Genomic DNA, 21676 nt, shown 5'->3' with positions numbered 1-21676 from the left:
ATAAGTTTGTCTCACAACCACAAACGTCAGTGTACCTCCTTAGTATTTGAAGCACACACAAGTGACCCATAGAAGTAATAATGAAGGGAAATATGTTTTTCATATACTTTTCTAATAAGAACTTGAAAATATTGACACGAACATGCATTTATGTACGAGTGACCAATTTGGTGGATTGGGGGTCACAGGTTTATCTAAAAGAAGCTGCTATGTTCACAGGAGTCCAGGAGTTTCTGTGTGCTGGGAAACAAACACCATCAACAGGTGTCCACGCTAAAACATGGTGGTGGCAGTATCATGATGTGAGGGTGTGTTTATGCTATTATTCAGACCATGAAGTTGCTCAGGATGTAAACATAATGCAGTTAAGATAGAAAACCAGATAGAGGGTGGAAAAATGTTTTATTTGCGCAGAGGTTCCATCTTACATCAACCCAATCAGCCGACACTACAATAGAATGACTTTGCTCATTCATATGTTAAAATGGTCTAAATCTAATTAAATTATAATTGCTATCCCCTACGCCGTGGTGGCATAGGGGATAGCGCAACCCATATTTGGAGGCCTTGAGTCCTCGACGTGGACATCGAGGGTTCGACTCCCGGACCCGGCGATCTTTGCCGCATGTCTTCCCCCCTCTCCTTCCTCCTTTCCTGTCAGCCTACTGTCATATAAGGGACACTAGAGCCCACAAAAAGACCCCCTGGAGGGGTATAAAAAAGATATCAAAAAAATTAGAATTGCTGTTCACGGAGACTTTCCGTCCAGTCTCACTGAGCTTCATCCTCTAATGTTTTAACATTTAGTTATCGGTTTCAGTTCTTGTTTTGAATGTGAACATATTGCATTGTTGTCTTTGCCAGGACTACCTTTCAAAAGATGTGTTGAATGTCTATTGGCATTTTACCTGTTGATAGAAAGGTTTAATTAAATAGATTTAAAAAAAGAAAACATGAGCAAGAATTTCAGCCTCTGTCTTTGCAAAGCTGTTAGGGATATGCCTCAAAAACACTGCTGCTGTAATAGCAGCTAAAGGGTGGTTCTACCAATTATTGACTCACTGGGGCTAAATACAAAAGGAATGCTACCAACTTCCATGTTATTTTTGAAACAGAAAAATAACACTGAAATTTTCACTGGTAAGTCTTAACCTCCATATTTCCCCACGTCCGAATTATGCACTGTTGGTGCCAGAAAGTTCCAATACAAGTGTAGGTTTTAATCAAAACATTTTGCAAGGCACTGTCTACTCTTACAGTCTGTAGATAGAGGAGTAAACACCACTGGAAATGTTTTTTAAAATATAAAAATATATATTTTTTTGTCTCTCTGGTTGTTTTCAAGTGTAGCCTCGGCACTACAGGGCGCTCCTCTGTGGTTAATATTAACAATTTGATAAGAGCTCTGTGTGTTTTGGCACTGAAGGTGGTGGCAATTAGGTTTTATAAGTGTACCACTTATGAATCAATTTTTGATGACTGAAATAAAAGCATATAGAATGTTCATGCCCAGGCTTCACTTGTTCATTTGCTATGTTTCATTTAGCGGTATAACTTTAGGAAGCACCACCCTATTATTATACATTCTCTTAGCAATATTTATTTTTGTGAAATTCCTATGTTGTGGCATCATGATGTGTGAGTGTGAAGATATGCACACACTCTTTCAAACCTCTGTCTATGCACATTATGAGGGCAGAAGGATGTGAGCACGTGTAGACCATTATCACCTTCACAGCTTCTCTGTGCGAGGAAAGGTGGAAGCTCCTCCTCTCCCCTCTCTCTGCCCGGGGACGGAGACATGCAGCAGCACCCAGGCACGCTTGTGTTTGTGTAAGAGCATGTCCGTGGGCGTGTTGCCTTCAGAGGAAGTGGTTCCTTATCAGAATGTATTCAGGGGTGTGAGTCTGCTGCCCTTCCCTGCCCTCTTGACACTGTTGGAGTTGAAGAGTTCTGTTTGCGGCTGCACAGAGGAAGACCTTTAAATTCAGGCTGGTGGGTTTTGCATTCCGTGTTGAATCACCTGCATAAGGTGATAATTAGGCACAGCAGAAAAGCAATGACTTGGCTAATGTACAAACTTGACTTTGTGTTGGGAGTTATTATGTAAATCAAGGTTTGCCATAATTTACAGTTGTTTTACAGGCTTTCTAATGTTTTTATTTCTGTTTCAGTCTGCAGACTTCTTCGATATGCTGGAAAAGATGCAGGTAGGAAATGCTCCATTTTTATCTTATGAAAGTTCCTTTTCCTTCTGCATTGTTTGCATATCTTCCCTCCTCCTTTCCTTTCTTCTCTTGGCGACTAGAAGGGGGCTTTGACAAACACTATAGAGCAATAATTGCACTGTTTCAGTGCTGACTTCCTAAAGGGCATCTTTCCTTTCTTTATGTCTGCAAAACCTATCAGATGTACTGAGATTTTGTCTTTTATTCTCTGTCAGCCTCTGGGATTAAATGTGTTTCTCACTTTGGATGGTGTGGATGCTTTGCGCAAGCTGTCTAGATCTCCTAAAAGATCCAGACAGACTATTTTCTCGCTCCCTAGTAGGAATACATTGATTTTTCTATTCCTTCTGAGCAACATTTGCCTCTCATTCTCTTTGCGACCACTTTGTGTCCTCCATGGACCCTGTGGGCATGGGCTTTGAGTAGTTGGAGGACAGATGGGGGTATCAAAACAGAATAGAATAGAGAAGAAAGAGGGACAGAGGCTTTCAAAAGACAACAATCACCATCGGGGACACCACAAGCAACGGTTTCCTCTTCTTTGTTCGTAGGTTAATGATTAGATTTTCACCATATGGGCATAGATATTAGTTTATTATGAGGTGATCAGTCAGTAAGAGATGATAGCTAAAAAATAGATATTTTTTAGGTAACAAACAATAACCTTTTAAACAAAATTGTATGTTTTCTGTGCTGTGCATAAATATAATATTGTACCCCAAAACAATCTTTTGTAAGACCCTAACAGAGGCATGGGTGGAAGAAAAGTAAAAAGTGCAAATTACAAGGTTTTTCTTGTAAACATGAGTATGAAATATGTTAACATATTGTTAATAACAACTCAGTATTCTATGACGATTCAGTTTTTATTTATAACATAGTGTAGTTTATATGTGGACTGTCACTTTTTTAGCAATTTTAGCATCCTGCAATTTGAGGGATCCTGGTGTAAAACATAGAATGCTTTACAAACAATTCACAAACGTAGCTGATATTTACATTTTTTCTTTACACCTTTATATTCGTCATTTTCCACTTTCAACTCCTTCTAATCCCATTGAGTTCTTCAATGTCTCTGACTGAACAATGCACGCTCAAACAGACAAACTTAAAAGTGTAAACACGTAGATGTCTGGTGTGTCTGTGTCAGAAAGACGAGGTTACCAGGTTACTCCAGGTTACCTTTAAGTGACCATCGGGGGGTAAAACCCATTGGGGAGCTCCAGTGTTTGGGACTGTCACTGAAGACGAGGTCCATATATTTTTTTTAGAATTAGACAGTTTGTTTATGCGTACATTATCACTATGTTTGCTACAGAGAACAGATTTAGCCTGCATCTCGGTGCTACAGTAGCCCAAATGACATTTGAAAAGCAGCTTTCACTCGGTCTGATTTAGAGAGAGGATGACTAAGTGTACATATTACCTGTGTGTGCGAGTGCATGCGTGTGCCTGTGTGAATGTGCATATCAGCAAATATGAGTCAGCTGTCATCTGGCAACAGAGAAAGTGAGGTCTGCAAACAAGAACATTGAGCTTCAGGCACCTTTTAAATGCACAGAACTTTCTTCCTGATCTTTCTGTTTTTCCACCCTCACGCTGCGACTGGACTCTAATAAGGTCCCCAAAGCTGAAGACACCAAAAGATGGAAGGTGTGGCCGACCGGACGCTTGGTCATGTCTTCTCTGTGGATCTCATTAGTTTATTTTATGATTTGACCTCCATTTGTCCATTTTCTGCTTTCCATCTCTGCCTCATGGTGCCTGCTGCTTCTCTGTGATTGTTCGTCTCTCATCTGTCTGAACTCCCCTGTGTGCATTTCTTCAGATTTTTCTCAGAGCTTTTTAAAATGTAGAATCAATACTCCTCTGATCCGATTGATTACGAGCTGAATGAACTCCAACTGTCAATTGATCCTCTGTGGCCTGCCAGTATCCTGGCTCCTGCTGCTGCAGAATATAAATGACCGTCTGTCCGTAGCCTTGCATTCTCACGGGGGGTACTGGAGTTTGATCGTGTTTAGAGGTCGTATGCTGGAGCCAGATTGCTACAGGCACTAAATAGCTCTTGACCTCAGGTGTTGTTGAATCAGAATAGCTCTGGCATCATTAATGGGGTGACACGCCCTCTCTGATTTTTTGCTAATGATTGTTTATTTCAGCTTGTTGCATCATCTCCTGAAAGTCCATTTTGGCATTATTATCCTTTGTGCCTGCACTTGCAACCTTACCGTTGTGACCTGTGAGGGTCACGAGATAGATCACTTCTTTATTAAGAAATAAAACTCTTCATGTCTTCTCTGTTACAGGATGACTACATCCCCTACCCACGGATTGAAGATGTGAGTCATTTTCCAAACACACATTTACACCTTTCTGATATGCAGCTCTCAGCCAGAGGTGGTTTGCAGCATAGATGCAGAATTCAATACCTGTTTTATGCTTTTCTAATCTTTGCAGTGGCTTGAGAAGCACTCATGTGCTCTTACAAAGAACATCCACATTTAAGCTGAAATTAAATTAGACGCAGGTGGAATCTAATTACTAATTTGGGCATGTTTGGTTAATTTAGGAATGTTAGAGTAAAGAGGGTTGAATGCTTTTTGTTTTGTAGAAAAAAACAAAAACAACATGCTTCGTTTTGTTGGTTCATTCACAAACTCCAATTAAAAAGCTTTAAGTTTGGGGGGTTTTTATGCGTCAGAATTTGGAAAACTTCAAGGGATCTGAATAGTTTTACCAGGCATTACCTTTCGCTTCATGTTACTAAAGTATTTCTTTCATTTCATTCTGACTTCCTCCCTTTTTCTTTCTTGCCCCACATTAATGCTATAGGTCCTGGAGAAAGGTGGTCCATACCCCCAGGTGATCTTGCCCCAGTTTGGGGGTTACTGGATCGAAGATGCAGAGGCACCAGCAGGAACCCCTTCCTCCTCTGAGTCCAGTTTCTGTGAGGAAGAGGATGGAGATGAGGGCATGAGCCCTGGCGGGGCGCATAGCTACCGCCTGGAGTGTAACAGCACAGCTCGAGCCTACCGCAAACACTTCCTTGGCAAGGTTAGGGTGTGTGTTTGCATAAATGTCAGTAACACTGTGTGTTTAGAGGGGCAAGTCTGCTGTTGTCTTTGACCTCAAATGTCTCTTCCTACTTTGATACTTGCAGGAGCACCTGAACTACTACTGCACGGGCAGCAGCATAGGCAACCTCATCATGTCTCTGAAACACGAGGAGGCTCAGGGCCAGGAGTTTCTGCGCATCATGCTCAGGTACTATAAGGAGAAGGATTAACTTTGCATTCATTTGACATGTTTATGGAGAAAAAACTGTAACTTTCTGAGTTCTTCTCATTTATCCTTGTCTGAATCTGCTTATGATGAGCAAAGATGGGGACTTTTATCCAATAAGCCAAACCATCACTCAAAGCAAAAATGTAAATATTAATGTTAGGCTTGGTTGCATATTTTTAAATCTTCAGTACCATAATGTACACCAGACCTGATTTGACAGCTTTTGCAAAATCAACTATACTGTTTGATCTGTATTATTTTTTGTTTCTTTGAAACTGGGGCTGAATTGATTTTGTAAAGTTCAGACCTTCTATTAACCTATTGCAAATTATCTTTTTAAATGTAAGCAGTAACTTGTCAGATTTTCATCACTTGCCAATTTTCTCATTTGTGTAAATTATTATGCAAGAGTCAGTGTTACAAATTTTATACGTTCCACATCATAGAGTTTTTTCTGGAGAAACAAATGGAAGCAGAATCTAAAAAAGATGAATAAAAATGGTCAGGAATCCTGCTAAAGAAAAATGTTTCTTGTCTTATTAAATAAATTCTGTTTGTCTGAATCACCATCAAACTTCTCTGAATCAGATAAGCCAAACAGGAACACGGAACTAGTGAGAGAAAAAAAATGACACTGTTGTTGACAGTTGTCATTTGATTCGATTTGTGTCTCTGTAAATCTCAGCTTCTTGACATTAACACAGTTGGTGTCATTTTCAACAGCACAGGAAAATATGTACTTTATTTTTATACTTTGCTTGGTCTCTGTATGGGTTTTGACAGGTGTTAATTTTCTCGCGACAGCTTCGAGTGACAGTGTTCATATGATATTTACTATAGATTTGGTGCCAGTCATCCTTTCAACTTGTTAAGATTATTTGTACCGACCAGAGAAACTGCATCTGAATTCAGTCTAAAACTTCAGATGTTCAAAAATTACTAAAATTGAGCTCATTGTTGACCAGCCCTCTGTTTTTTTGTTTGTTTTTGTAGATCTCGGACCAAAACAGTTCACGACAGAATCTCTTTAGCTGGCATCAGTCAGCTGCCCAGTGTGCCTCAGATTGCAAAGGTAAACAACTTTTTTCTATTGTTCACATAATTGTTATTAATAACAGAATCAAAAGTCTTTACCGCACATATAATTGCTACTGTCTTGTTTTCCTATACTACTGTATTGTTTACCTAACATATTTCATAATTTAGTCCTTCTACTCTGCACACTAAACTCTTTTTCATTTTAAAAAAGCACAGCACTTTTGGAAAATTTGACATTTATTAATAAAATCAATATAAGATAAAAAAAATACTAAAAACAAACCTCATAATTTCCCAAATTTTGCGTTAATTAAATAAATAAATCAATTCTACTTTATTAGCAGAATATTTTAATCCTAATGAGTGTAACTCTAAGTGCTTTGCATGCTCTAAAACACATAGGGGGACAAAACAAACTGAGAAATTGTCACACTATGTAAATTAGTAAAATTGAAAAATGATACAGCAAATTGTCAGACAAATAAACAGTTAGTGGGGATGAGGAACTGAGTACTATTCACTCACTAGCTAATAGGTTTAATAGTAACTCCAATCATCAAAGAGTCTTTTTAGAGGGTTTTGGGCTATGTAGTAATGAGTTTTTTGTAGCAGTCTGTATCACAGGAGACCTGAAGAGGCCTCTGACTTAAGATATTCAGATGTTTTCACAATCTAATAAAAAGGATGCTCCAGATTCTACAGTATATTCTTAGATTTTAACAAATCATCCTCTGAACAATAAAATGTAGCGCAATCAATAAGTATAACATGATAGGAAAAGGGTAAAAGATCAACATATCAGTCATAAATAAATAAGGAAATTAAATAAAGGAGTACAAAAAATTGTTAAAACCCATTTAAGACAAAAAAATAAACAAAAATAAGAATAAGAATATAGAAATTAATGAAATCAATGTTTTTAAGTAAAACTTAAAGCCAGTTTAACTATGCCAGTTATGTACTTAGTTTTCTTTTAAAAATCAAATTCACCTCTGTGTAAGTAAAACTCAATACATGGCACCATAAAGGTTTTTTGGTTTGTGAAAATCTGTATAAGCTGTCTGGCCCACGCTAGCAGTCAGAACAGAGAACAGGCAGCTTATGTTTGTGAGTTTCAGAGATCTGTCTTTGTTTATTTCAGCTGCTGTGTGACGATGCCACAGGACTGAGGTTCAGCCCAGTTCTCTACCCTCGGGTGAGTTTACACTCAGCTCCCATGTTGTGACCTCTTCCTGATCGCAGCTTTCACCTCCATTAAACGATTGTCCAATTTTAAATGTTTCAAATAATTTCTTGACATGTCTGCAGGCTTTTTATGTAAATGTTTGTATGATGCATTGTTATCTTTAATTATGTCTGCCAGCTTGTTTCCCTATCCACATCCACCCTTTTTAATAAACCAGTCAGTCAGTACTTTCTGACTGCTTTCCCAAAAATATATCCTGCTCTGTTACACATTTCACAACTGATAGTAATCTTCCTCTGCTGTATCTTCCCTGTTAAAGTAACAACTGATCATAGAATGACTTTCTAAGCTTGATGTGATGAATTTGCTGCTCCTACTGTGGGCCTGGTGATGGAGTGTGCTTTCAGCCTGTGCCTAAGGGAAGGAAAATAAGCCATCTGTGTCTCCGTATGCAACAGATAAGGCTTTAGGACCACCGCCGTCACTGGGGGCCACTACATTTTGTCACATATTGGCCCTTATGTAATACGGACCCGATAAAGCTGCCCATTGGAGCAGAAGAAAACATGTTTTCCTAATGGGTTTGACAAGCAAAGATTGTATAATAATTTGAGAGAAAAACCATACATTAATCCTTGTACAGGGATCCCAGCTGATAGTGGCGTATGACGAACATGAGGTGAACAACACGTTCAAATTCGGAGTCATCTATCAGAAATTTGGACAGGTGAGCAATTTTTCCTTATACAGCCGTTCACCACTCAACTGTCTAAATATAAATGGCTACATGTTCTTTCTCCTTCTCTTTGGTGTGAAATCCACTCAGACATCAGAGGAAGAGTTATTCGGAAACAATGAGGAGACGCCCGCTTTCAAGGAGTTCCTGAGCGTCTTAGGAGACAACATTGAGCTCCAGGATTTTAAAGGGTAAGGGCTGGAAAACAGTGCAATTCAACAGGAGGAGAAAAAGAAAACTGACATGATTATAACAAATAAGCAGGAGAAAGAGGAAAGGCCAAATGAGGATTGAAAGGAAAAATACAGGAGTGCATTTTAAAGGAAGTTGAGAGTGGGGTTAAATTACTGTAACCTTGTCCTGCTGCTACAGACTCAGCATGCAAACTGGCAAAAGTGCTTAGTGAAAGAGATCTGAGGAGAAAAGTGCCACATAGACATGTAATCAGAGCTTTGGATCCTTTTTTAAATTATTTTCTTCCTCTGCTTTAGTATACTCTCACACTTTCCATTTTAATGCTTCAGGGTTAGGGAGAAAAAAGCCTGGCATATTAAACAGTCACTTCTGACAGCTCATTAAAGGGAAACATTCAGTATTTTTGAAGTAGTGTTCTACTGAAATGTTACAAACAGTTAAAATCTTACCTGCAATAGATAACTCTCTCATTTACTATGAATACAGATTAGTTTGTGCCGCAGGCAGAAAATAATGTTTAACTTGAGAGAGGCAGAGATCAGAGCGGAGATCTTTGGCACTGAAACAACTCTGCCGTGTTTGAAACGGTACCTCAAAAAACAGCTGCCATTCAGAGTGACCACCTGATACAAATGTAAAAAAAAAATAAAAAATAGAAAAATCTGGAGGTAGAGCTAACTGCTGTTTTTTAATTTGATATGAAAGCTCTTGCCTTTCTTTTAAGTATTTGATCTGATTAAGTTAACTTTACATGTTTTTTACATGTTACTTTTTCTGTCCATGTTTGAAAGAGGAAAATATTTTTGTCACTAAACATCTTGTGTTCATTTCCAGTGTAAATCACATGTAAATGTGATGCCAGTTTCAAAGTTCATAAAATAACTTACATAAACCCCTGTATGAAGTGGAAGACGTCCATATTTGTTTATGCTTCTCTGGGACTTTCTTCATGCAATAGATCTGGATTTATGCAAAAATGATTAACTACTTTAAATGACATCAAAAATCTTGAACGATCCCTTTAAAGACAAAATTTATTAAGATAGAGTCACGGCTGGAGGTTGGGTACAACGTAAAACATCGGTTTTGATGATGTTCCAGGTTCCGCGGAGGACTGGACGTTTCTCATGGACAGACGGGATCTGAATCTGTCTACACTGTCTTCAGACACAGAGAGATTTTGTTCCATGTTTCCACTAAGCTTCCCTTCACCGAGGGTGACGTGCAGCAGGTACCAGGCTGGAATACTGGCTTTAATTCTGGCTACTTAGGGGATTTAACAGCTAAGTATAGATGTTTTGAGTCAGGAGCAAACTGGTCAGGTCTGGTTACTGTCAAAATAATTGCTTGTTCTAATAAAAAACGAAAATAGATGGAAAAATGTAACTTCCTGAGAAGTCTTCCTAATTAAAGAGTGGGTCAAACAGTGACTTTCTACTGGCTTTCTCCTCCACAGCTCCAAAGGAAAAGACACATTGGAAATGATATTGTGGCTGCGGTCTTCCAGGAAGAGTCCACACCGTTTGTTCCCGACATGATCGCCTCCAACTTCCTGCACGCCTATATTCTGGTGCAGGTCGAGAACCCCTGTACAGATCACACCACCTATAAGGTACGATGCATACCTTTCAGTGGAAATCAATATAGCAGAGAGCTAATAGACTATAATAGACTGGTTTCCATATAGCAAGGAGAACAGTACCATCTCGGAAAAAGACACACATTATTCAAGAGTTTGTAGAACCAGATTTAGCAGTAACTACTTTTAATAGTGGTGTTCTGTCTGACTTTTTCAGTTTATTGCACTCGTGGCTGAATTGCTTCTTCTTTACAGCATTGCTTCAGTTCACTGAGTTCACTTGTTTGCCTGGGACCCAGTGTTAGCCAAGTTTCAGTTAGCGTTGACTTTACAGCAAACCCTCATCTAGCATCTAATTAGAAGATGCAGTGTAGAGCTGGACATCACTTATTAATTTCAGCTTTAATTATGCAAACTTATAAAAGACAAATGTGCCAACATTAAGTTTGTCTTCTTTAGAATCAGAAGTGAACACATCATTAAGAAGAGTCATTCTGAGCAACCCGTTCACCAGAATCCCTGGAGAGATGCTTGAGTCACATTACGAGCCTGTTAATCAAACAACAGAAGGGTGAAGCTCACTTAAGTGTTCAGGATCGACACACCCAACATTTCTCCTTTCAAACAATTTTAAATAAACACCACCCACTTGTAAAACAGCATTACAACTTGAGTTTACAGGGAACTCATTGTCAGTAAGCTGCCTGGTTGCAAAGAAAGTCCAAACCATCACCCTTCCACTACTGTGCTTGGGACTTATTCTGAAGTGTTTGTGGTAATATGCTTTATGTGGGATGTACATTATGGCTAAATATAATGTGATCCTGCATGTGCAAATGATTTTGTTTCCAAGCATTTTGCAGTTCCACTTTGAAGCCAGGAGTCGTTCTTTAATATTTTTTGTTAGAGAGAAGACACCTTGATCTTTTTTCTCATTGAGATAAAAGTTGACATTTTAACTTGCCAACTGCATACAGAACAGACTATCTGTTTTAGAGTAGGCAACCATTAACCCTGATTAGCCACAATTGCTGTAAGGTTGTTGCTCATGTCTTTCCTCCATGGTGTTGTGCTAACACTTGTTTGCTGTATGGAGTTTGTTGAGCGTGCTGAAGATCAGGTGCTTTGTCTATCAAAACCAAAGCACCTGGTTGCTATTTTTCACCTTAAATCTTCTAGAAGAGACTAGAATCTGCTTGGTTTTCTTTTCCAGGATTATATTTTGGATTCTATTATCAGTCAATGATGCAATGCTATGCTTGTCTGTGTGACTGTTGTGTCATCAGGTGTCTGTTACAGCAAGAGAAGACGTTCCTCCTTTCGGGCCTCCGCTCCCAAACCCGCCCGTCTTCAAGAAGGTGAGGGAAAGAGTTGAACTTTATTTGTGGAATAAATTAACCTGCTATTTAACAGTATTACGTATTTTCACTTCAATAAAACCTTAAGACATGCAGCAAGTTATAAATATTAGTTGCTTCAGACATTTTGTCTTGCTTGTCTGTCATGCATTCCTCAATATTTCCAACCTTTAGGGTGCCATTAAAGTGCTCTGTTTGGAAACCAGAAAATATAATAATAAAAAAGAGAATACTAGCCAGCAGCTCTGCAAGCCTTCATGGTCACTGTCAGAGTAGAGCCATTTCTGTGGATGGACTGGAGTACTCGGTTCATTACCCACAACAGGCTGAGAGTGACCTCACTGTGGTGAATCAGGGGGCATTTCTGCTGGATAAATCAAGTTAGCAGCTTGTCAGAGTGATGGGCATTTAGAAGAGAAATCCATCAAATAAAACTGAAAACTTACATATTTCATGCTACAATGTAATTATGTGGCTGAATACACAACTAAGTATGAATAACAGAGCGAATTCCAGTATGCTCCAAAAATAACCAGACATTTCTGTATGTGAGGATGGATTTATTTAGCTTCTAGAAATATGTTCCAAAACTGTAAATATTTTAAATTTGATGAAAAGAGAATGAACTATGAAATTGTACTCTGAAATTAGTCAATAACAAGAAATGTTTAATGCATGTTCTTCTGTTTTGTGTTATGTATTGTGGAGTGTGTATAGTTTTCCTATTTGGTGTTTGTAAATATCTATTGCTGTCCTTCCAACTGAGAAGTGTAGAACAGATTAAATGTTTATGGTGACTTTTTTCATCTAAATGGTCATTTATTTTGACTTAAATTTGCTGCATGCTTTGTGTAAACACTAGTTGTACCTCCTACTATTCTCACTAAAATGACATTGCATTTAAGAAAATGATAAGATTGAGAAACTTGATAAAAACCAATACATTTTTTTTATTACCTCGTCTCTTTTTTTCCCCCGCATCTTCACAATCAGGGTCCTGAGTTCCGAGAATTCCTGCTAACAAAGCTGATCAATGCCGAGAACGCCTGCTACAAATCTGACAAATTTGCCAAACTGGAGGTGACGCACGCCACACACTCCAACCCCACAGCCCACCCTTCAATTACTTTTCAGCTTCATCCAGCAGCTGCAGACCCTTTTCCTAAACAGCTTTTGTGTGTGGCTGAACTCACTGCAGGGACGCACACGGGCCGCCCTGCTGGATAACCTGCATGACGAGCTGCACAGACAGAGCCAGGCGGTGCTGGGACTCGGGCAGATTGGGGAGGAGGATAAGCTGGAGAACGGCGGACACGGAGGTCTGCTCGAATCGTTCAAGGTGAACATAAAACCCAGACAAAAGTACATCAGGCAATCTTTTCTCAGCTCTGTGACATTTATTTGATCACCATCATTACACTCCTAGGTCAGATAAATGTCACGGGTCTGCAAGATGGCTTAAGGTGTGAAACCACTGTTAACACAATGGATGCCTCTTTTTCACAGTCCTCAAAGACTTAAACTCTATATAGAGAATGTGCAGTCGGGGCTGAGAAGACGTGCTTACATCCGAGTGTGAATGTAACACCCCGAAGTGTTTATGCTTGTATTTTTCTTTCTCTTTCCACTCTCTACCCTTTTTTGATTCCATTTTCTTTGTTCACATGTGTAGATTAGCTGAGGTCGATGGGACCAGTTAGAGGTAGCGATGACAAATGTGTGAACATGGTGATGATTTGACTCTCTTACTTCTTTGCAGGGATTGTGGATATCTGCTGCTTTGCAGTTTGTGCAGACAATCCCAGGAGGGGCTATTCTCATTGCTCTCATTGCTCTGGCAGTTTATCACCTGTCTGTATTACTGTAAATGAATGAGAAGATTATAATTTTACAATAAAAAAAAGATTGTTGTACTGTTTGAGTTGTAGTGTTCATGCTTTCTAAGAATATGAGGTTTTGATGTTCTTATGTTAATATTTCTGAAAGTTTCAGGACTAGGTATGAAAATATGAAATCAACAAAAAAGAGAAACCCACATTTCCAACTATGCTGCTCATTACATCTTCCATTGAGAATGCTGCCCTCTGGTGGACATAATTTGTAAATACATTCTCATTCTGTCCCTCCACGTCGTTCCCTTGCAACAACCTTTTGTCTACCAATCTGCATCAGTTTGTTCCTCACTACTCTTCTCTGATCCACTCCTTGTTTTGCTTCCTTGTTCGCATATCAGAGGGCCATGCGCGTCAGGAGCCATTCCATGGAGACCGTGGTGGGTTCTCATCGTCACCGGAGCCCCGGGGTGGCAGGTGGGGTCCCTTCCAGCCTCAGTGGCGGGGGATTGCCACAAAGCACCAGTGAATGCACAAAGAGCACCTTCACTGTAAGTGAATTAATAATAAAGAGTGAGAGAGAGAGAAGAACGAGATCTAACTGTTACCGTGTGACTAACAGAGCTTTCTTTGTTAGCTTCCTTGTGAAAACCTGCAGAAATTTGATTGCCAGACTGTGATTGTGTTAGAGTTTTCATGCGTTAGAGTTTCCATGTAACGATTCATTAGATATTTGTTCTGTTGTTAGCTTGATCAAATTAGGCCTTTACAGCATTTATATTTAGAGTGGTGGTGAAGCTTTCTTTCTTCTTTTTTTTTAAAGTAAGGTATTAATTTATCATCTGTGATCTCCAGCCTCCTGTTCTGTCAGCCAAATCTCCTTTAAAGAGCCCAGTGAAACGGCGCTCAGGCCTCTTCCCACGTCTCCACTCCAGCACAGACGCTCCATCAGACAAACACACACGCAGGTCAGTTCTCTACATTTTTAATCTTTTCATTTCCTGTTTTGTTTTGTTTGTTTTTTTTGCCAAAGAAAAATTTTACAATTGTTATATAGGGGTTGAATACAAATACAGGTCTGTTTTTGAAATTGTGTTTAATTGCATTCTAAAAACATGTCACTCTTTTGCCTTCTAATTCCCAATTATGCACAATTTCTGCTGGGCGATTGCATAAATTTAAAAAAAACGATAAACATAAGCATTCATACATTTTGTGGTGTTATTGTGACAAAATGTGGAAAGGTTCAAGCTGTGTGGTCGTGGTTTGTCTGCAGTGATCATAAACCAGCAGAGATCTGCCAGCATTCCCAAGAGGTGAGGTCAGAGACATCATCCAATCCCAGCTCACCTGAGATCTGCCCCAACAAAGAAAGGTCACCTTGAAGCTAAAACTTGATTTTTTTTTTTTAAATTATATAAAATTACAATTGTGTTCTAGGGTTAACTATGGCAAATTTAAAGAGTGTCATCTTAACCACATGCTTGGTCCTCTGTTGCTTGTCCATCAACAGGCCTTTCATTAAGCACAAGGAGTGCAGCAGCGGCAGCAGCTGTAGGCCCAACATCTCTCGCTCTTCGTCTAGCACCAGCAGCTTCAGCAGCACCACGGGGGAAACAGAAGCTCTGGAGGAGCTGGAGACAGTGGGTAGAACATTTATTTCATCCACGGTTGACGTGGAAAACTCTGGGAATTAATATAAAAAAGAAATGGGAACATTTTAAAATGGAAAAATACACATTTGTAACAAATCGGGAGGCTAATAGGGTGAAAAAGCTTTTAAAGGTGGAAAAAGTCCATAATTGCTCAGAAGTGCATAATAGTAGGAATTAAATGTCAGCTTATAATTTGAAGTACCGTAATGCAAATCTTCTCATGTTCCTTGGCTCAGGTGACACCTCTTGTCATTGTAGCAGTAATTTTATGTGAGACATGCTGCTTAAAAATGGCACCTTGTGAGATTAGAATTATGAGAGTAATTTAAGGCACCAAGTATTACAAATTGCGTTGAAGGAGGTGCAGATCCAAGCTTTTAATGCACAGGACAAATTTCCTCTGTTACATTTGATTAGAACATTAAGATATTTATCTTGTCTGGGTCACATTTAAAAGATCTTATCAGCACTTTAGCAAATATGAATCTAGCTTTTTTAAAAAGGGTTGCATATGTGCAATGATACATATGTTGAATAATGTGATTTTTTTATGTTAAAAGTCCCTCCTGATGCTCCTTTTTCTCCATTTTTCTGTAAAGTTAAACACCTTAGAATATTAATTATTAGTAGCTATCCCATGCGTTGCCTTCAGAGTGGGCAAAATTTAAATAATTGATTCTTTTCAGTCACTATTGTTCAGTGCCTTTTCCTTTACAACATTATGATGCGTTTGCTTCTTCCTTATAGGTCAGTCATCCGTCCATCACATCCACCTCTGCCTTCAGTCCCGCCCTGAGCATCGACAGCCAGGGATCGGGTACACCTGTCATCATGTGCCGCAGTCCAACAGGTAAATTGTAAATTTGATCTAGTGAGAGGAAAACTAGTTAAAAAGAAATGGTTGCCAGTTTTTGTTTATGCTTATATTCTGCAGATGGAAAAGGGAAAACATCACCCAGGTCAAGTTTGAAGTTCCGCTTTGACAAAATGAGCCACTCATCCACAGCTGTAAGTCTCAAATAGACCCCAAATGATAGCAATTGTGTTTATCAGCAAGGGTTTGGAGTGTATTATCAGATTTTCATAACAGAAAATGTTCAATAACAAAAACAAAATAGAAAAATATAACAAAGCAGCATGGAAGAAGCTGCTGTTTTTAGTGATTTCTCTTTCCTTTCTCTCTCTCTTTCAGTCTGAGTAGATTTGGGGAAGGAAAAAGCATCAGACTTCCTCAGTGAAGAAGCAGCGTGATTCTGAGGAAGTTGACTAAATCACAACATCACCAGAAAAGTAAAACATTTGTGCAGCCTTTTCTTATAACCATAAGCAAAAGGCTAATCTGACTAGAGCTGCACAGGAGATCCTGCACACCATAGACATACTGATATAACTGTGAGTGTAATTGAAGAAAAGCAGCTCATACACGTTCACTGTCTTTGAAGCAACTTTTAGCTGCTTGAATCTAGCTGCAGCATAACTCTTGTTGTTCCTATCACTTGACGGTCTTGGCATGGCTGTAAAACTGTGAGTGTAGGGCAGGCTGTAGACTGCGCCTCAGCTTTTTCTTAGACACCATCTTTCAAACAAGTGTACAAGTTTATGGCCGAACTGTTAGTCCTCATCCAGCCAACTGTTGAGCACTCTGTGGAACCAACGACAGACCGCAGGATGTTCCTTTACCTTTACCCTTCAATGGTATGTCTGCAAGCAGTTCCTCTTGTGCTTTGAGAAAAGAAACAGTGAGCAGAGACTCTCCCACATTCACAAAGACCTAATGTATAGTCTACTTACAGTAGCAAAGCCTTGTGGAACTGTGGAGCCTGAACTTCTTCGTTATGAATATTAACGCTTTTTTAGAAAACAGCTATGATTTTTGGAGACACTTTTGTAACCTTGGTACCCATTGCATTGTGTCCACAGCACTCTAAAGATGTCTCCCAGCATTTATATATCTGTCGGGGCGATCCACGACACCCTGGTTAGACACAGTAGGAGACACTGCCAGCACATTTTAGCCACAAGCTTATTTTAGCCCAAGCTGCACCTTACAATCTCTCCAAAGCCCTTTTTTCTCTGCTTGTGTGTTCAATCTCTCACCGTGTGAGAGGATGACAAGTTCCTGGATCTGGTTACAGCACAGCTTGTGGGAAGCCAAACTACACCCACATTTTCTGAAGGGGACAAAAAGACGTTGCACTTACTAAAAAACATTTCACCTCCGTGTACCTTCCATTGAAGCTTGCTAGCTCGGTGTATCAGCATACTTGCTCTGTGGTGCTTGTTTTTGGGGGGTATTTTTAGCAGGGAAGTTTGCCAGTGAGGGAATCGTTGAAGTCGACTTGAAAAATATGCTCCACCAGGCCTTTGAACCACCTTTTATAGAAATTACTTTTAATGTGAATTACAGTCTTGTCATTTGCGTTTAATGCCATCGTAGCTATGGTTTCAAACCCTTAAGTTGCAAAGACAGTTTCTCTCAAGCACAACGGGGCCATGAATCTTCTGTGATTGTCAGCTAGCTATCGACATGTTAAGAGTGTTTTTAATGTGACCAAACTAGAAAGTGTTTGGATGAATATTGTGTTTTACTGCACAGGAAACTATTGGTGAAGTTGAAGATGGCTTAGCAAACTAAAGTTTCAAAGTTCACACACATTGCAAATGTCCTCGTTTATTGAGTTTTAACATCTTGGGAAGTTGCTCTGGATGAAGTTACTTGAAATGTATGTTTTAATATGCCTAGACTAGCACATAATTTTGAAATGGGATAGGCCACCAATTACCTCGTGTAAGGAGAGCAGGGACAGAAGAAACAGGAAGTTCTGTTTATCATTTTATTTGTAGCGGTATTGCCCAAAAATGTCCTGCAGCCTTTTTCTCTGTTGACATGCTTAATTTATTATATTAACTTCTTTTGCATTGATGTCATGTACAAACAAATCACTGCAGAATATGCTAATTAATTAAAGCAAAATTATAAAATGAAGATATATTAATTTAAGAAATGTCTAAATAACGTATATGTATATTTGGTTATGTAATGTGCCACTGAGAATTTATTCTACAATAAAATGTTGTATTTTGTGCCATATGTGTTTTTTTTGTTGTTGTTTTTTTTTTACTTTTTGCAATGTGTCCACACAATGCACATAATTTATAAAATACACTTAATTAATTTTTGGAAGTAGATCAAACTCAAACTTTCACCCTCAGATGGAAATCAATTGGTTAGGATGTCCAATAACAACTCAGGAATAACCAGTGCTCTACCATAAAGACACCAGTGTCACTATTCACAGAAAAACAAGTTTAACATCAACACACACTGAATATTTGAACATAATGCCAAGATGAACATTCAGATCAGTCATATTGGGGGCGGTAAGCCTAACACTACCATACCAGGTATCAACCATGGGGGTGGCAGTATGTTTTTCTTACATCGTAGATTGTAAAACGTTGATGAAATAATGAATATAAAAAATAATCCGACATCATTTCATTTGTTTCTTCTTGTGCATTCTGCTCTGTCGAACCCCCAGTCGGTCGAGGCAGATGGCTGCTTGTACTGATCCAGGTCCTGCTGGAGGTTTTGTCCTGTTAACGGGAGTTTAATTCTCTTCGCTGTCACTACATGCATGCTCTGTAGGAGGGATTGCTGTAAAGTCAACGACTCAATGCAAGCTCGTCCAGAAAGAGTGAAAATTTGAAATTGATGACTCAATGCAATCTGCTCGGTTTCCTTAGATAGAAACTTTTTAAACTACTTAGAATAATTTACTGAGCTTAATGTACTGCTTGATCACTAGAATAAAGTAAATGTTTATTTTTAATTAAAAATGCCTCAAGATGATTCATTTGGTGTGAATCGGTACTCTATAAATAAAACTTAGCTGAATGGAATTAATAAAAATTAAGAACTACCTCGAGGTTATTTAACTTTACCTCAAATCAACAGCTAGACAGTTGAAACCTGTGCACATTAGTTATGATAGGACAATAATCCTAAACACCCAACCAAAGTGCTTTTGTAATGTACAAAGTAGGCTGACACTGAGCTTCTTGGATAGCCCTTATGATATGATAAATATTTGGGTCAGTGCAAGAAAACCATCTCATTTAAACAAGTTATCACCTCTAATGGAAAGCTTTTCATCCAACCAGAATGATGCCAGGATCTTGGTGATAGCTCAAAGACACTGAATCACTGAAGTTCTGTCCAATATGATCATTCCACTACAGAACAAGAACTGGAAAAATAGATGAAGGCCCAAATAAATGGGCCTTCATCTAACCCTAACCCTATACCACAGACCTTTGGACCCGACTGCTCCATATCTCCGTCTTCTGTCTTCTGCTGTCAGAAAAACCTGACAGTTGAGTAGACAGTGGGTTCAACTGGCTCTCTCTGAGCCTTTTGATTCCTCAGGGCATCTTGGGAAATGTCTGCGTACAATAACTGTAACATATAGGATGAAATAAAACTATGTGAAACTTCTACAAGATCAAATACACCGCAGACAGACTTGTGGCACTGCACATTACAAAGGCAATACTTTCCCCTACCTCTGGCTTTTGCTGGGATGGTGAAGGAGCTGTAAAAGTTAAATCAAAATAAAGGTTTAGCTCTGACAACATTAACATTACATTTATATTAATTTCTTACCTTTATGGTTTAGACTCCTAAAGTTAAAATTGTTAGATACCTTTGTGAGGAGGAGCAGTGCGTTTCTTTGGTATTGGGCGTCGGGGTGGAGGCTGTGGAGCCTGATGTGATCTATCTTTATGTCCATCTGCAAGTAAGACCTCTATCCTGGGATGTGGCTGTTGCTTGACCTCTGAACTCAGGCAGCGAGCCAATCCCAAAATGACAGGAAGACAAAGAAAGGCGCCAGTGCAGACCAGAACCCTGTGTAAGGGTTTTCTCTCAAAGGCAACACCTGCATGTTGGGGATGACAGAGAAGAACAACAATGCACAAACACTAATGACTAAAATATGCATGATCCATGTTTGATTAGCACATGCAAATGAGTATATACCTTTTGTGACATTCACTTGCATCCAATGGCTTACATCATGGCTTCCATCACTCCATTTCACGTTCCATGTGTAAAACCCTTCATCTGACTCTCTAACACTCAAAATCTTTAAATGTAGTTTGCTTTGATTGGCACTGACTGGGCCAATGGTGAAACGGTGCCTTGCGCTGTTTTCAACAGTGGTTGAAGTTGTGAGATTTTGCCTTTTCCAGTTGCCTGTCCAGTTACCTCCACAGTGTTGAACCACACAGAACAGAGACAAACTGCCCCCTGCAGGCACCAAGAATGTCTCACGTTTTCCAAATACACCATAACTGCATTCTTCAGAAAAAACACCTAAATGACAGAGCATTCAATTAGATTAATAAAGAGCATTTTGTTTGAAAAAGCTAAATTGGCAGCAGTCATTCACTTTACTCATACACTTGGTTTCTATATGTTTAATATTCCTTAAACCACAAAAAAAGCCTTAAAATGAATTAATCATTTAATGAAGAATAATCTCAAAAAGTCAGAATTTTTACATTTCAAAAGAGAACACCTGATTTGTTAAAATAATATGGAAAAAGATCAAGTACAAGTGACATAAGAGTAAAACTTTACTTTTACTTATCATGGCTTTATAAACAGTATGTATTCATCTTAGTCAAATTATACAACTACTAAAACGGCCAACCATTACTTTGGAAAATTGCAGTTTTATTTTCTGGAGCTTCCTCAACAAAATCTAACCAAATACAAAACGTAGCTTGAAATGTGACAAGACAGCATGCACGTTTTCAGACTAGGCTGAGTTGAAAAATGTTCTTACCTCCTTGAAAGATACACAGACAGCTGATCACACGCAAGGTAAACGCATACATGTCTGGAAAAATAAACAATGCTGCTGTTCAGTAAGCGCAAAATCTCAGTTCCCTTGTAAAGATCAAGTCTCCATGTTGTGGTTCACTGAAATAATCTGACAGTCGAGCACTCTTTTAACTTAACATAACCTGTTTATTCAAAGCATTTTCAGCCTTTCTCTTAGCCTTTGCTATTTCTGTGACTGCCAGGGATCATTTTCGGTTTTCGCTTTTCTTGCTGCTTTTTTTCTCTCTAGGGGGCGTCAGAGGAAGGAAGTGAAACACTAATCCAGCCCCTTCACACTTTTCTGAACACAAACACACACATGTTAGGATTTGATTTACAGGAAAGCACTGACTTCAAGAGCAGGAATACCGACTTTCAAGCAGGAAATGAGGCTCATTTCAAGGAAGTGTAAACTCCAGTCTTACAAAAGACCTCAGAAACTCATTTGTTCTGCTTTGTATTTTCTGTAGCTCTTGTGGCTTATTTGAGTTGATTTGTTTTTGACATTTTAAAAAAAAAACATTTTAACAGATGGTTGATTTATGAAAGCAACTTGAGCTTGTATATATAATAACTTCATGCAGATCATTATTAATTTTTGGATTCAAAAAATGTGACAGTTTCTGGGATTTCTTAAACATCTTGTCTTACTAAAGTATACATTGTTCTTAAATTTCACAACATCAATTTA

At 38.9% G+C, this 21676-nt stretch overlaps 2 protein-coding genes across 13 annotated transcripts in view; one reads left to right on the top strand and one right to left on the bottom strand.

Moving 5' to 3' along the window:
* The window catches only part of rap1gap2a (RAP1 GTPase activating protein 2a), a 95707-nt gene extending 77523 nt beyond the window's left edge, over positions 1-18184 (top strand). For 7 of the 12 annotated variants that reach the window (XM_028045007.1, XM_028045006.1, XM_028045003.1 and 4 more), the window contains 21 exons: positions 2175-2210; positions 3849-3881; positions 4538-4570; positions 5064-5285; positions 5392-5495; positions 6510-6588; positions 7696-7749; positions 8384-8467; positions 8567-8667; positions 9773-9902; positions 10128-10283; positions 11537-11608; positions 12602-12688; positions 12807-12947; positions 13842-13991; positions 14296-14408; positions 14717-14815; positions 14954-15083; positions 15843-15945; positions 16030-16103; positions 16288-18184. In XM_028045007.1, the coding sequence (XP_027900808.1) occupies positions 2175-2210; positions 3849-3881; positions 4538-4570; positions 5064-5285; positions 5392-5495; positions 6510-6588; positions 7696-7749; positions 8384-8467; positions 8567-8667; positions 9773-9902; positions 10128-10283; positions 11537-11608; positions 12602-12688; positions 12807-12947; positions 13842-13991; positions 14296-14408; positions 14717-14815; positions 14954-15083; positions 15843-15945; positions 16030-16103; positions 16288-16296 (2010 nt within the window). In that variant the 3' untranslated portion in view covers positions 16297-18184. Of the gene's footprint in view, positions 1-1873; positions 1996-2174; positions 2211-3848; positions 3882-4537; positions 4571-5063; positions 5286-5391; positions 5496-6509; positions 6589-7695; positions 7750-8383; positions 8468-8566; positions 8668-9772; positions 9903-10127; positions 10284-11536; positions 11609-12601; positions 12689-12806; positions 12948-13841; positions 13992-14295; positions 14409-14716; positions 14816-14953; positions 15088-15842; positions 15946-16029; positions 16104-16287 lie in introns of those variants that run through there. The other 5 variants (XM_028045005.1, XM_028045012.1, XM_028045015.1 and 2 more) reach the window with 4 other exon arrangements.
* On the bottom strand, positions 16282-21261 carry LOC114161621 (uncharacterized). The gene is made up of 5 exons (XM_028045023.1): positions 20948-21261; positions 20137-20472; positions 19802-20035; positions 19662-19690; positions 16282-19554 (listed from the first exon to the last, which is right to left on the bottom strand). Exons 1-5 carry the CDS (start codon positions 20997-20999, stop codon positions 19456-19458), a joined length of 750 nt encoding a protein of 249 aa, XP_027900824.1. The 5' UTR covers positions 21000-21261; the 3' UTR covers positions 16282-19455.
* Positions 21262-21676: the final 415 nt, after the last annotated feature.

The sequence above is a fragment of the Xiphophorus couchianus genome, chromosome 18 (genome assembly GCF_001444195.1).
Source record: "Xiphophorus couchianus chromosome 18, X_couchianus-1.0, whole genome shotgun sequence".
Lineage (NCBI taxonomy): Eukaryota > Metazoa > Chordata > Actinopteri > Cyprinodontiformes > Poeciliidae > Xiphophorus > Xiphophorus couchianus.
This window is presented reverse-complemented; position numbering and strand designations above follow the sequence as displayed.